General features: G+C 39.8%; 1 protein-coding gene across 1 annotated transcript in view; it reads left to right on the plus strand.

The window, feature by feature from the left end:
* The first annotated feature begins 650 nt into the window (after positions 1-650).
* The window catches only part of MUC2 (mucin 2, oligomeric mucus/gel-forming), a 107216-nt gene continuing 91325 nt past the window's right edge, over positions 651-16541 (plus strand). The window contains exons 1-12 of the mRNA XM_019551000.1: positions 651-720; positions 2646-2910; positions 7004-7118; positions 7371-7461; positions 7836-7945; positions 8559-8775; positions 9161-9283; positions 10588-10705; positions 11041-11179; positions 13016-13126; positions 14242-14311; positions 16273-16410. Coding sequence (XP_019406545.1) covers positions 651-720; positions 2646-2910; positions 7004-7118; positions 7371-7461; positions 7836-7945; positions 8559-8775; positions 9161-9283; positions 10588-10705; positions 11041-11179; positions 13016-13126; positions 14242-14311; positions 16273-16410 — 1567 coding nt within the window. The remainder of the gene's footprint in view (positions 721-2645; positions 2911-7003; positions 7119-7370; positions 7462-7835; positions 7946-8558; positions 8776-9160; positions 9284-10587; positions 10706-11040; positions 11180-13015; positions 13127-14241; positions 14312-16272; positions 16411-16541) is intronic.

Genomic DNA, 16541 nt, shown 5'->3' on the forward strand with positions numbered 1-16541 from the left:
TTACAAGCCGAGTCTAGCCTTGAATGTATCCCAGAACTTTACATGAAAAGGAAATCCCAATATATATCTGCAATTTTAGTGTTTGGTATGTGATATCTTAGCCCCTTAATATCACTTTCATCTTTATGGCACTCTACAAACATTATTTATTTTTTACAGAAATAATTCTGAATAATAATGAAAAGAGTAGTAATGAAAAAAAATAGTAGAGGTACCTTGGCTTCAGAGAAGGTGTTGTAGGGAATCCCCAACTAAGTTTCATTTAATGGATTTTCTTGTTTAGGCCCTAAAATATTAACTTTCTTTAACAGAGGTTATTGTAGGTTATCTTAGATTCAATGACACTAAAGGAATTTAAAGAATAGCATCCTATAGGAGAGTCATATTATAAAAAGGCAAATAAAAGTAACTGGCATGATAAGTGAATCAATATTGTTTTATTCCCTGCATACCATATTCCAAATTTTACAATGAAAAATGCCCACGTCTATTTACTTTGCTAGCTTTAGTAAATATCACACCCATTTTTTACTCCTCCTTTTCCTCATTCTGCAGCATCTCCTCCCCTCTGATGGCATTACTTGCAAAAGTGGGTATTATATAAAGAAAAGTTTTCAGAAAGCATTCTCAGTTCGCCCACCTTAGCCGCTATGGGGCTAAGACTTGCCAGCCTTTTTATCCTATGGCTGGCTCTTTCCTATGCAAGGAAGTATGAAACAGGTAAGAACTAGAAATGGTCTATGGAAGAAGCTTCTAATGGAAAAGTGTGGAAACTTGCAACTGAATAATTTAAAGGAATTTTAAAATGGCTAAATTACCTTAATATTGAATATGTGAAATAGATACTTCATATGAAATAGATGTTGCTCTTTTGGAGAGCAGTTCTATACTGTTGGATGTGCTCAATGGCTATATCCTCCATATTGGTCTCTAGCCTGATGGAAAAAGAACATTATTTTTCCTTACTATGTTTTCAGACAGTTTTAACTGCAATAATTGTGTAGTATAAAAGTTTACAGAAGTTAGGAAAAAAGGAGATGAAGATCTGAGGCTGGATAAGCATCTGGCTGGGGTCATTTGACCCCAGCACTCTTTCCTGCCTAGGCAGGGCGTTGGACTCAATGATCTGTTGAGGTCACTTCTGACCCTAGCATCTCTGCATCTATGAAACTAAGGTAATTTGTGCATTTGGCTACATTGAAAGAGTGTTTTGTACTTTCTTTGTCAAAGGTGTATGTTTATGTAACGCTTGGCAAAACGTTACATTTTTTCAATCCATTGCTCTAACAATCCCAGTTTATCTCTTATTCTGTCTTCCTAAAAATAAGTTTCCAATTTAATGGGTGTAAGGTCATGGAATAAATATCTATTATTTACAACATAGCAAGCATTTTAGGACAGATAGGTGATGCTCTCCTGATCAGCATTTGGATCATGGGCTTTGTCCTTTGTTTCTTGAATTTGCAAGTGCTATGGAGTATTGCTTTCCCATTCCATTTTCCATCAGATGCAGACATCTGCAAAGATGGGTTCTGGAAGAATTTATGTGGAGAAAGAAGCATCTTGAGCCTTTGGTTGAATACAAAGACTCAAAAAGGGGAATTTGGGAATCCCTGAATGACCTCCCAGAGGAAACAGTATCTGTAAATCTCTTGAGAAACTTAGACTGAACTAGATGCATGAAGTGTAAATATGATGCTTTTTTGCATGCAGTGAATACAGTGAAGCTAGTGCCTTCAAAATCCAAAGTTTAAAGTGAACTTTTTCACAATGAACCTTGTGATTTAAATGCATATACCTGAAATTGGAGGTGTCCTCTTACTATTTTAGCAGTGCTGTCTTGCCATGCACAGATCTGATAAAAAGCCTCAAATCTAATCTGCAACAATACATGTAAAATTTGTGTCAGTTGTTGATGTGGAAAAGTGGGGCAGGAATATAAACAAGTCTATCATACTCCTCCTTTCATAATTCTTCTTTTTTTTTTCTTAGTATATTCTCTTGTCTCCTTGTGAAGGTTGATAGTACTATAAGTTCTGACTTCTAGTTTTAATAATGAACTCAAGTTATGCACACATTCTTTTGTGACAGGACAACATTTCTGCACAGAATAATAGGGGCTTTGATTGGCTTTTCAATACATTTGTTTCCCTTCTGGTAGATATTGGAACAATCAAAGCACTAACTCCCATAAGGAATGTACCTAATAAAAGTATTAACCATAAAATAATTACAGTGATTTAAAATAAATTAATACCTTTGGCATGAGAGCTTAATGGTACTGAAATATTATACTCATTATAGGTGTATTAAACTGCTCTACTTGAAGCAGTCAAGAGCTTTCATCCATTCAAAGTGTACTGAGATGTGTAAGAGGGACCCAGAAATTCAGACCTTGTCTGCATATTTTGCAAATGCTGGAGATTTAGAGTTGGCTGGAGTTTTACAGGACATCATGCACATACTTATAAATGACTTGCTATGCATTCTTTGTTGGTTTACTTTCTTTTGTAAATCTAGTTGTATTTTGTAACTAAAGTGCATATTGTGCCACTCTTCTACAGTAAAATGTTGCTTAATAGTAGAGGATGCCTGCTATTTAATTTCTTTTCTTTTTTTTTCATGTCTTTTCTACCACCTAACAGGTAGAAGCCAAAACCATGGCCACCATGTCTGCAGTACCTGGGGAAACCATCATTTCAACACTTTTGATGGTGATGTCTATCAGTTTCCAGGCCTTTGCACATACAGGTTTGCTGTCGACTGCCGAGAGTCTTACAGCGAGTTTTCTGTCCATATTCAGCGTGGTCTGAATAGCAAAGGACACCCTGAAATCCAGAATGTCCTAGTCACCATTAAGGAAGTTAACATCTACCTCACCCAGAAATATGCTGCGGTGGATAGAAAAATGTAAGTTCTTCTGGTATTTTAAGCCTTCCAGGATATGTGTAAACTTCTATGAGAGATAGTACTATGTAATATAATATATAGCTTGAAAGCATGTATTGCAAGCATTTCATGAGTCAAAAGAAATGTTGGAGATGGCTTACAATATTTGCTTGCATGCACTAGCATCAATGCTAGCTTCTGTACATCTCTGAGACAATTTGGCTGTTGAATTGTTCTATTTTGGGCTGTGTGTGACAGAGCACAAAACATAGGCCACATCCTTATATGATGCAAATTGGTGCAGCGTCATCATTTTCAGAGAACCTATGCCAATTTATATGGATTTGGTTCAACGGGTCTGCATAAACTAATGTGGGTGTTTTTACTTCTCAGCAAAAAAAAGTGGATTATTTTTTCTTTTCTTCTTTTGAGTTTTTTAAATCCTAGTGGGCATTCTTCATTAGATTATACCAATTATAACTCAGGTCAGTGTTGGGGCTTAAAAGTAATAGACTCTCTTCCAATTAAGTGGTGGCATTTTCCTACTCCTGTAATGTGATCATACAGGGCATTAGCCTGCCAACATTACTCCTGTTGAATAGTGCATTATTGTGCAAGAATGAACACTCAGAGAGTAAGGCACTGCTCCTAGGGGCCAGGGTGACAGCATATGAGCCAAGATTAACATATTTTAGCATGTTAAAGCTACTGATGTTGTGGTTTTCATTGTTGTACTTAACACTCTCCCTTTAATTGGAACCTGGGTTTTGATAAAACTGTGGAACCTGCTCCAGTGAATACTGATTGAAGGAATAAAAAATAACAAACCATTTTCTAGGCACTAAGGCAACATATATGTACAGGAATATTGTGAAGTCTTTTCAAATATATTACTGTCCCAAATGAGAGACAATGTAGTAATGCATCAAACTGTTAAAAGGAAATTTACAGGCAACTTTTTAGAGGTTCTTTAAAGGATCCCATGCAGCTCCTGTGCATGCAGAGCCTATTCTTCTCTGATACATTGTTCATAAATCACTAAAACCCTCTTAAAAGAAGGCTTGTAGAACAGGTTTTCACTGCATATACGATTTACTGCCTTTTAGAATTTAATTTCCTCTATTGCTTTTCTTGGTGCTACTCTTCGTGTCTGATTCATTGTCATATAAAATTAGGGTTACCATGTTTCCAGGATCAAAAAAGAGGACACCTGTGGTAGGGAGGAGAAGGAGGGGTATATGATTCTGTGGGGTGGGGCAGTGATATACCTATGCCCTGCCTCTGCCTCTCACTCCTAAGTCCCTGTCCCCCTCCCCCACAGTGCTGCCAGTGCCCCTCACTCCAGACCTGCAGCCCTACTCCCCCCAGCACTGCCAGTGCCCCTCACTCATGACCTGTAGGCCTGACCCTTCAGCCCTGCTGCCCATACAGCTTCTCTGCGTGCACACTCACGCACACACACACTTACCTGGGAGCAGTTTGCTGGGGCCCGTGTGCAGAGCACTTGACCCCTGGCAGCTAATCACCTTGCCTGCTGCTGTCAGCCCCAAGCATCCACGCTGTATGTGCACAGGAAAAGCAGAGGACATTTGCTTGCATTTTGCAAAAACCCACACGGGCACAAGGACAGGGGGCCAAAAAATAGGACATATCTGGGAAAATCTATACATATGGTAACCCTAATAAAATATCATTATGTGCCTGCACAATGAAGCCTGTAATGTAGCTGCATTTTAGTATTTGCCTTGAGGTACACAAAATATCAACCTGAATGTTATTGGTAATCAGATGGGTCCCCAGGAAGGAGACCTCTTTTTTTAATTCCATTATAAAATGGAATTACCTGGTGATCACACGCTACCAAGGGGTGGAGTTGGGATAATTCTGGTTTAAGTTTAGCATGCATATTGCTTTGGAGCTGCTAGTACTTCTGTAGGTTTGGAAATGGTGTTGGGATATGACTTACAGAGTGCTGGAAATAGTGACTTTCTAAATTTTTTAATGCTTCTATAAGTTACCTTAGAATTTGAGGCTCAATAAAGCTTATAAATATTTGTAGAATATCACCCTTGTGCATCCTGGTTAACACAGATGCAGGCCAAACAACATTTCAGGGCAGATACTGAACCATCCAGGTATATTAGGGTCCCTACTGGGAACTCCATTATCTGCATTTAACTATGTTTTCCAGATAGTCCTTTCAGTAAGATTTCTGTTACTTCCTACATGCATGGATGAGGGAAAGAACAACCCTATTATGAAGTCAAAGAATGAAGGCACTAACGTTCATAAAGATGAAAATCAAAATAAAGAGCAAAGACAAAAGGCAAAATGGAAAAAAGGACATCATTTTTTTTAATTGCAAAGCTCTACCAGGGTTAGTGCTGTGGAGTTTGCCTAATAATTTGGGACCTACCCAAATTGAGGAGGCAGGAGGCCAGTTTTGCAGGCAGATTGTACGGTTGGCATCCATTTTTGTGGACTTATCATGGTAGGTTCCCCCCATGCCTCTGATTGGCTGAGGGGCCCCAGTGCCCCGTCCCTCACTACTGATTAGTGGAGGGGGGTGGGGCCGCATGACAGGCAGGCCTCTCAGTCAATCAGCAGTGAGGGGTGAGGGCAGTAGCCATCTCCTTCATGCCAGCAGCTCCCCTTCCCCCTCTCCTCTTGGTGGGTTGTGCGGCTGGGATGCAGTGTCTATGAAGAATTTTATTTTTAGTAAGGTTTTTTTCATGGATTTTGTGGACAATGTCCCACTTCAGGATTTCCACAAAATCACAAATTGAGTAGGTCCTGATTCATAATTATTATACCTCCCTGTGATCTGATTCCTACTTCAGATATAGCATTAAGAAAAGCTCTCCCTCAAAAGACCTAGTTCACTAATATACATATCTAGTGCTTTAACCATTCTCTTCTGAAAATGGGAAGGAGGGGGGAGTGAGGGAGAAGAGGAGTTCATCCTTCACTGTGTATGGTATGACCTGCAAGTGAGTGGTAATAATGAGCATTTGTGAGTTCCCAAGTGTTAGCTAGAAGTTTAAAAGCTTGGGTGTTTAAAAGGTGTCCTAATTAGCTGGCAAAAAAACCTTAGTGACAAGAAATTAAGATATACATTTCTCCTTGTCACAAGACAGGGCAGATTGTAAAAGATGATACATCTATGCGTGTGAGCATAGGCAATAATATTTCTTCTGAGAAATGTATGGAGAAAGAAATAGCTCTTTTGGCTGCATTCCAATGTAAAGTACTTTCTGTTTGATCAAGTGTCAACCTCTTGAGTGTTTATAGTGACAAGCTGTTTGCTAGAATCTCTTTATCACTGACCTAAGTTCTGTATTATGGCTTGTATATGCAGTATACCATAAGGCAGATATTCAGTGAGGAAGTATATGTGTAGCAAATTATCTCATTATCTAACAGCCTCTTTGCTCAGGCCTCTGCTTGATGGATTTGCATCATACCGATGTCTTCTGGTATCCCTGTAAATTATCCTTTTTCTATCATTAAAAAATTGAATATGGTGAGCAGTGAATATTCTCTCTGTCCCAGTTAATTTATGCAATTACTCTGACTGACGGTACATGTAATTTTACCTTCTTTCCTTTCTCAAGACAGGGAAAGTTAGCCACCTTTGTCTGAAGTGAGAAGGCAGGGCAAGGTGCCCACTTAAAGACCAGCTTGTTCAGAAAGGCATCAGTTTTCGTACGCTGAAATGTTGCATACGCCTGAATTGTGGTCAAATTTTGCATGTGTAATGATCAAGCAGGTAGAGAGGTCCTCAGAGATGCTGTTAAAATGAGAATGTGAGCTGGATTTCCATGGCTAGCTAAAGTAGAAATTGGTTAGAGCAACTTTTGAAAATATTAGTTGTCTCATGGATATCAGAGAGGAAGGTGATTTTTATAACCCAACTAAAAGGGTTCAGTCAAGTATGGTGGAGGACATTTGTAAGGGGTACATTCAAATGGTGGCTAGTGAAAGGATTGTCTATAAAGACCAGTTTCTCCAAGCATCCAGATATCTCTGACATAACAGCTCAGATATTCAATCCAATCCTTTCTATTGTTTGTATTGAGTTTTAATGCAAAATCTCTGGTGTCCTTCTCTTCAGAGTAAAGACACCACACTACATGTCTGGTATAAGGATTGAGACCAGTGATGTCTACACTAAAGTCTATGCAAGAGCAGGCCTGGTTCTGATATGGAACCGTGAAGATGCACTGATGGTACGTGTGATAATGAAATTATTTTCCTTTTCTTTGTTTTTTTAACTATTGTCTAGGTTTAACACTGTAGCATAGATTGAACTGAGCTGCTGTGTTAAATAGACTGTTCCAACAGGAAATGTGGAGGTAGCTTATTGTTTAGCTGGAAGGTCGGGGAACAGCATGAACACAAGTTTTTGCTCTGTCAAGAAAAGTAGAGAAAGGAATGTTTAGTGCTATAGGTAATTTGATTTTTGGTTTTTTGGTTTTCAGCTGGAGCTGCACCCGAAGTTTAATAACCATACTTGTGGCCTCTGCGGGGATTACAATGGACAGCAGATATACAATGAGTTTATCTCTGGAGGTAAGTGTTATGACAATACAGGTAGCTGCCACAGAAAGTGAGCTTATAGATTCTATATGTGGAAGCATTGCATATTGCCAAATCTAGAATTTACAGTATGGGACCTTAAAAATCATTCTGAAATTTTCTTGTTATTGCCACACAGTTAAAATATTAATGGAGTACTCTTTTCCAGTTGGATGTACTCACTCATGTAAACACTACTGTGGATTTTTATGCTCACTACTGAAATAATGAGTTTTCTTAGTAGTATTCAAGTATTCAGAATATGACTCATGTGGAAGATACAGTTTACAGTATAATAACCACTTTGTTAAATTGCTAGTGTCAGGAGTCAAATATACATAGTGCTATATTTGCAATGCTTATTGCAGGCATCGTCTACAAGTCAATCACATATGGAAATATACACAAGATTAACACACCCAACTCCGTATGTGAAGACCCAGATGAAACTCAGGAAATCACAACCTGCCATCAGCATGTAAGTAATCACAAGGGTGAATTTTACACAGTTGGAATCTGAAGACGTTCTTGGCAACAACATTATGTGCAGAGATGTGATGATTTGGCATTTTCAGAGGCAGGCACTATTATGTTCTCAACTAACCCCAAAGCTAATTTAGTTAATTTTAGAAACTGAGATCACACCCCATAGGCAGCTGCTGGATATAGAAGCTCACAACCCATCAGGATAAGCAATTATTATTATTATTATGACCTGTAAAAAGCCATAACAAAGTGTTGAATCAGAATCATAGTCTTGGAAGGGAAGTCAAAGGTCATTCAGTCCAGCAACATGCTCAGTTACAGGGAACACTGTTACTACAATATCCCAGACAAATGCCTGTCCATTCTCTTTTGAGCTTATCTCATTCCATTTTACTAGTCAACATATGACCCTTTCAAATGGGCAAAAGGCCTTCATTCACATGCATGTTTCTGAGAGGGAATTATCCAGAGATCACCCATGACTCAGCTCTGTCCCACTTTCACTGCCCTAAGACAAGCCCAGGAACTAAGGATTCTTGTAGTAAGAAGGAACTTTTCTAGAAACTTTAGTGCCTGTTAAACCCTTCTTTTTTTCTTCTCCTTAGCATGATGAGTGCACGCGGTTACTGACTTCCGAAGCATTCAGTGACTGCCAGTCCCGCCTGAATCTGGAAATGTATGTTATGGCATGTATGCAGGACAAGTGTGCCTGCCAGGAAGCTGAGGATGCTTTCTGCCTCTGCAGCACCATCTCAGAATACTCTCGCCAGTGCTCTCATGCTGGAGGCCGGCCGGGGAACTGGAGGACAGAAAAATTATGTCGTAAGCCATTTCACAGAATTTATTGAGCAACTAGCTCCTTATGGATGAAACCCTGTAAAATATTTAAAACTGCTTCTCCATTGTTCATTTCCTACCTTTCCCCTCCTCTCTCTTTCATTCAACAATTAGACATTTATGTTCCAGCTAAAAGCCCTATGGTCTGAATTTTTTACATGAGTTAAAAAGGGACCATCATTGAAATCAACATCTTCTGTTCAAGAAGTCAGATAAAAATGTAAAGAAGTAAAAAGGAGTTCAGAAATATATATGCATGAAACACAAAACCAAACTGAGTCCTCTTGAGCCTAGTATTTGTGCTTTGATTTCTGTGGAATCCAAAGTTTTTTCTTTAATAATGTATTGCTTCTCTTTTTGTTATTTTTAGCTAAATCATGCCCTGGAAACATGGTTTACCAGGAAAGCAGCTCCCCATGCATTGATACGTGTTCACACCCGGAAATCAGGCTTTGTGAAGAACACTACATGGATGGCTGTTTCTGCCCAGAAGGTAGGTGTGTTTCTGCCCTTTGTTAGGCTGCAGATCTCGTTTCAGGTCTATTCATATACTCCAGAGTAGGCACACCAACATGTGCACATAAGCTACAGCAATAAACTCCAGCGTTTATGGTACTGGAGTTTATTGCTCCTGGGTAGGTTGTTTGAATGTGTACCCAGGATTGCAGCACATTAAGCCAGGGCAGAGCCCTGGCTGGCAGGGGGCCCCACGGGTCAGCCAGCCAGCCTGGGACTACTCCTGCCTGGCTCAACCTGCTGCAGAAAGGCTGGCTGGCACATGAGGATGCTTCAGTGCAGGGCTAGCCAGGAGGCAGTCCCCGCACTGATGTACCCTTGTGCGCCAACCACCTGCGTCAGCATCTACACTTACTACCCTACAAGTACTACCCTGCTGTTGAGTGTATTAGTTTCCCTGCAGCTCATTAGGGCCACACATGTAGACACCTAGACATTTACTGTAGAGCTAATTAGACAACTCAGTAAATGTCTCATGTAGACAAACCCAGTGTGTCTCAGAGGGCTGTATCATTTATATCAGGTCTATCCAACTTCTAAGTGGGTGAAGACCAAACACTGCTGGCTGCACTAGCAGGGGGCTGTGTGCCTACAGACTTCACTGGAGTGAGCCATGGACCTCTGGTGCTGCTTGCCATGCAGACAGTTCAGGCACACCCTGAATTTAGCAACTGAATTAATTAGGTGTAGTATTTCTACAAGTTATATGCAAATTTATTTGTTATTAACCCACATTAACCCATTTGGTCTCTTTGCTCCTCTTCTATCATACGACCAGCCACATATTTTGTTTTATGAGCCTACTACTACCTCTGAAATAATGAATCTGTTCAGTTACTGAAGTAGTAAAGAGCTATGCTTTCTTAGATTTACTGCCTTTGGATTCAGTCCTTGTGGACGACCCATTGAGTATTCTTACATGTATTTTATCTGGATGGAGATATTAATCATATTTTGCAGTGAGCTCATAAACAAAATTCTGAGATCTTACTGCCAACCTTGGGAAAATACCTTTATAATATTATCTCCACAAAAATAGTGTAGTAATTTATACATATATACATTTGTAGGCTGAGGTTTTCAAAGCTTTACCAGGAATTTAACCATGTCCTCTAATAAAATTAATGAAAACTGTGCTGCTAAATCTCATTCATTTCTTTGTGAACCTCATTCTTTAGCTTTGGGTGAGGTCCAGCCCTATGAGTTTCTCTTCTATTGGTAGGTGCTGGTATTTGAAATTTTTTTATGTGAATAATGAGAGTGTGCTGGTTGATTTTATAGGAACTGTTTATGATGACCTGACTGGGAGAGGTTGTGTGGCTGTTAACAAATGTTCCTGCAAGCTACATGGACACCTATATTCACCCGGGCAAAAGATTGCCAATGAATGTGAAGAATGGTAAGTGTTCCAGTGCAGTGCCTACCTTCCTTAGACTGACCGTGCATGGGCTTGTCTCTGAGTTGGCAGCTAATTTCTGACTGGCAGGCTGAAAACAGTCACAATGTCATTATGCTTGTGTTACGGTGACCTGATGCAACAGTGAACCAATTTTATGGCCTCCTGGGACTGTACTATGTGGAAAAGAAATTTTAAAACAATGGCCAATGTAACAGCTTCAAAACCCCTGGGGACATGGTGTCCCATGTTAATGGTGCCTGTTTAAAAATAATTTTCAGTGCTTTGAGTTCCTGAGTTACTGTATACATATTTTGACTCCTTATTTGTGTCTACAGTACCTGTAATTCAGGCAGGTGGATATGCCATGATATACCCTGTCCAGGGACATGCATGTTGGAAGGAGGTTCTCACATTACCACCTTTGATGCGAAGAAATACACCTTCCATGGAGAGTGCTATTATGTGCTAACCAAGGTATCACGTAGTGGACACCTTTTTAAGAATACAGTAATTAAAAATGTGTATTCACTCTGATTTTGTGGCATAGATCACTGTTTCATTACACTTGTTGAGACAGAGGAGGAGGACACTGCAGAATCCATGCTTGAGAATTTGAAGTGAGATGTGATATTCCAGTGCTCACCCCAATGGAAGTGAGGGTCTGTGATCACCACCATTTTTGTGACTGACTTAACAGTTTGTGGCCCTACAATAGCTATGAAACAGGTACACCATAGACTATTTAGGAGTTTGTTTCACAAGAGTCCCGAGGAGCACATTTCCTGCATGTTTAAAATGGAAAACTGAACCTACAGCTTGAAGTTTTAATTCTGCTAAAGAGATCTGCATTGAGGGTCTGAAGCCTTCTACCAGAAACCTGTAATAGTGTCTGGGTGATGTAAGACATGTCTAGATTACCTCTGGGTGTGCTGATTTGAACTACATCCTGCCAACTAACTCCTGCTCCGTGCACCAATACCCCTTAAGGCTATGTAGTTTCCGCAGAGCAAACCTATAGGTGTTTCCAGAGCTAAACTTAGGTTCTCTGTTTTGAAAACAAAATGGAGACCATTATCATGTCATTATCCAAATCCATGGTGTGCCCATTCTGTGCCCTTGGTGTGAAATTCTGGTCTCCACATCTCAAAAAGGATGTGGTAAGTTTAGAAAAGGATGTGGATCACATGAACAGGAAACTGCACTTCAACACCAGCCAGAATACTAAAATTAGGGGGCACCCACTGGAATTAGTAGGAGGCAGGCTTAAAACTAACAAAAGAAAATATTTTTTATGCAACACACAGTTAACTTGTGAGATTTATTGCCACAGGGGTGGTAGAGGCAGATAGTATAGCCAGGTTCAAAATGGGATTAGATAAATTCATGGATGATAGACTTATTAATGGCTATTGAACAGAATGGTTGGGGATGTTTCTTTGACATCTCTAAACCAATAATGAAGCATGCCAGAGAGATTACTGAATAGGGGTTAGATCACTCTTGAGATGTCCAATTCAGTGCTCTCCTGTTATACCCAGAATGACTATGAGGGCTTTTATTTTACCCTGAGTAGTACAAGATAAGCCAAAACAAGTTATTTAAAACCATTCGCTGATTTAACGCTCAGGCAAAATTACCAATAGCAGCTCCATACAGCAGAGAATATATAGATTTACTCACTATGGGGTGGTGAGGTCTCAGGACCTTCAGAATTTGTCCTCAGAGTTGAGGTAATTTCCAGGCTTCCAAACCTATGCCATTGCATAGTAGAGTTTTGTACAGCTTGGGTTCACATTTCTATATCTCTGCCCATTTCTGTGAGATAACTATCTCTTGGCCAATTGAGTAGGGAGCAGGGAAGCTCTGATTCATGACCTGTGATAATTGTTTTTATCTGGGGTCATTACTTGGTGTTATCACCTTGTACGCATCTCAGCTCACTCACTTGAGACTGTCCCTCAACCCACCTTTCCTCACATGCTAATCTCTGTAATTCAGGCTGAACTACTTTTGGGATCAGTCTGTCTGGGGGAGGAATGCAGTAACACACCCAACACCAGGCTGTTTGGGGTGTCAGGACTGTCCAGCACTCCCTGTATAACATTTGCCCTTTATCAGAGACAGGATACTGGGCTAGATGACCCACTGGTCTCACCCAGTATGGCATTTCTTATGCTCTTATATTCTTATGAATGCACCTACTAATACATACTAAGGGCAAATACGCTTGTTTGTCTTCTTGGTTTGAAATCAGTTTGTGATAAGATATATTTGTCCATACAAATCATTTCTGTGCCCTTGTGATTGCAGAACAGTGTCAATGACTCCCATACCCTCCTGGCTGAGCTGGGTCCCTGTAGTTTCGAAGACAAGCAGACGTGTTTGAAGACTGTTGTGCTGTTGATGAACCACAAAAAAGATGTAAGCACTTTGTGGGGTCTGGTTGGCAGATGGAATCTTAATGTGTTTTTTACCATCATTTTTTCTAATTTCTTTCTTTCTCTTTTTGGTAATTTTTCTCTGGTGATCCTGTCTGTGGATGAGTGATCCTGCTCAGGCAAAAAGTAGGAAAAGAAAAAGGAAGAAGCCAATTCAAGGCTTTCCCTTTGTTCAAAACTCAGATAAAACCTAGGATAAACAATTGAAAAAAACTGATTGATTTTCTTTCATCTCTTTTTGGTTCTGCCTAGTGCTGAAAACATTGCATTGTTGTCTTCATGGCATTTCCCATTGGATTAGGAACAAGAAAGTCCTAGATATCACATTTTATTGATATTTAAGTGTGGATACTTAAGGATTCATTGACCTACAAGGCATGTGACTAGAAAGTTTAATCCAGATCAAACTTCTGCACTTTTAGAATTTCACTTATCACTAATGATGAGAGACTAAACAGGGAATCTTCACTAGGTTTTCATTCTCATGGAAATTTCTTTCCCATATAACCTATTTTTCCACTGAGACTTTTTTATGCATCTCTAATATGTCCATCCACCTCTAAGACTTTTTGCCTCTATTCTTGCTATATATGGTATTCCTGGTTTTTGTATTGTTTTTAAATACAGTTTGTGTTACCAAAAGTTCATGCTATAATGTTATCAGGGCAATTATTCTGTGAAATTCCTGTCCAGTTTACAGTATTATTTGATTTTGTAAGCAATTATACAACATGTATAGGAGAAATCAACGTGGTACTTTTCCTAAATGCCAGCTGGCAAGTCTGGGTTATCAAAATAAGTAAAATCCTTGAGGTGTTTTATTGCTATTATAAACTGCCTTAGACTACTATAAAATCAACATTGACTAGCAAGCCCAAATCTTTGTAGACTTAGTGGATGTCAGCACAGGCAGAATGTTTCTTAACCAGTCAGATTCCTCCTTTCATATATCCTATATTCTCATCACATTTTACCTGCACAACATAGGGATTTCCCTGTGCGCCTCTCCAGTTTTCAGGTTAATTTTCAAAGCATGTTTCCCATTCTGAGTCCACAAAGCCTAGTAACTTAACTTTTTTGCTCTTTGCTTTTCTGCAGATTACAGTTTTCAAAGCAGATGGCACAGTGTTACTGAATGAGGCAGTGATGCGCTTGCCCCATGTGACAGGTAAGGAGTGGGGTCATCTCTCTTGGCTCATCCAGCATACCAGGCAAAGAACTTTACTGTTGTTTAGGCCTTTGAGGCATCATTTCTGGGGTACTGGAAAAGTATTGTGGCCTAATCACTAGACTACAGCTATTTGTGGGGAAAAGTAAGTAAGGAGGGAAGGATGTTCATAGGTTTAAGACAGATACCCAGTAAGCCTTGTTTAATTTCTCAGATCTCCACAGCCTCTTCCCTCCCAATGATTCTGTGTAAGCTGCTTCATCTGCTGCTTCGTGTCCTCCTATTTCAGCCTCCCACCTTTAAAAACAAGGGGGCTGCTAATACTCCAGTGGTGGAGGTCACTGATATGGAGCCAGCAATGTCATAGTGAACTCAAGGGTGATTTTTGCTCTCATTGAGGGAGGGGAGAGAAGGGGTTGGTTTACATACAACATATAAGTTCTACTAGGAGGATCCTTTTCTTCTTCCTGCTTCCTGTTTCCCCCTTTTTTCTGGCTTGTGGACTGACTTCAGACAACCTGTCCCTGTCTTTGAGCTGGTTTAGGCGGAGAGGTTGCTGGAGTCATCAACTTCGGTTTGCAGTTACTTTATACACTATCTCCATGGCTGATGCAAAGAGCAATGCCATTGGTGTCTAGAAGGAGTCACCTCCAGCCTTTTACAACTTCAGAAATTTTTTCAAGGACCAGGATCTGTAAGGGTTGTTGAAGGAGATCAATAAACAGAGGACAGCTGGAGGGCCCTGGAACAATCACTCAAAGGATCTGTAAATGTTTACTCCTGCCAGTTATGCATAATTAAGATGCAGAGTCATCAGTCAATAAGCAGCACTGCTTCTTGGCTACTGCCACCTTTGGCAAAGACAGTTCATTTGCAGGGAGGACAAACATACAGGGGGAAGCAGTTTTTAAATATTTGGTGGAAAGGATCTGGAGTAAAGTACTTCACGGAATAAGCAGTATAATTTAATATATAGCCTCTTCTTATCATATGACTCACCACAAGCTCTTTGTTTTATTCTTTTGAAATAGCTTCAGCACATGCGCTAAATTCAGCATTCTCCCTGTCTTAGAAATATGAGGGGTCAATTTGGTGCTTCTCTTATTTAAATTAGAATTCTTTTTAAGATTTTAAATTGACTGATGCCTCAGGTTGATATAATATAACATATCCATTCTTGCAATGGTCTATGGAAGAAGGGGGGATAAATAGTCACTACCTTGCCCTCTGTCCCTCTGCTGGCTGAAGGGCATAAATTGACCATTAGCTCCTCCTGATATTTTGTGTTAGCATGTTCTGGTCTGGACAAAAGGAATATGCCTGGAATATCTTTTTGCTAATGTTGGGGAACGTTGGCTCACCCTGACAGCAATTCTCCTGCCTGCAGAAGAATTGTGTGAGTTGGTCCTTTGGTTGTTGGCACTAGTGTCCCTTGAAATACTGAATCCTTAAGTAAACTGACCCGTCTGTGGAAGAAATGGGGAAAGCAAGAAGATTTTGAGAAAGAAATAGAAACAAACGGAACCTGAGCATGGAGAGGAAGCTCCAATTTATTATTACATATTTTATAGGTAGAGCTAATGATTTTGTAGAAATCTCTATCCTGTTCATATAACTTCAAATAAAGCAGCATACAAGCAGCATGGTTAGCAATATGAGCGCTCATGAAAAAGATCGGAGTTTGATTCCTAGTCCTAATGTAGAGTTCACTCATCCTAAGTAGCCTTCTTATGAAGGGAACAGGATCTGCTACTGTTTCTAAGTGATCAGTGTTTATCTGAACAGAACAGAAGAGGTCTGTTTCTGGGTCTTCTCTGTTGCAGTTTTCATGGTATACGGTGACTCAGTACCCTAATGTTTTCCTGCTTCTGAAACTTCTGTAATCTTGGATGGTAAAACAAACAAGCATGTGAAAACCATTTAGAAAAAAGTATCTGAAACACGACTCTTGTGTTTTCCAGCAAGCTTCTCAGTTTTCCAACCATCTTCCCACTACCTCGTTGTGCATACATATTTTGGTCTTAGACTGCAGATTCAATTGCGTCCAGTCATGCAGCTGTTTGTGATTGTGAATCAGGCTGCCCGAGGAAAACTGCAAGGCAAGTGTCCACTTAAAGTCAGCTTTCAAACAGATTTAGCCGTAATGTTTTACAGTTGAACTACTATGTTTTCTTAATTTTCTTGGTGAAATGTGCTTGTTACTGGCACTGTTAAAAAGAACAAACACTAG

Source organism: Crocodylus porosus, unplaced genomic scaffold, assembly GCF_001723895.1.
Source record: "Crocodylus porosus isolate Cpor-Errol unplaced genomic scaffold, CroPor_comp1, whole genome shotgun sequence".
Lineage (NCBI taxonomy): Eukaryota > Metazoa > Chordata > Crocodylia > Crocodylidae > Crocodylus > Crocodylus porosus.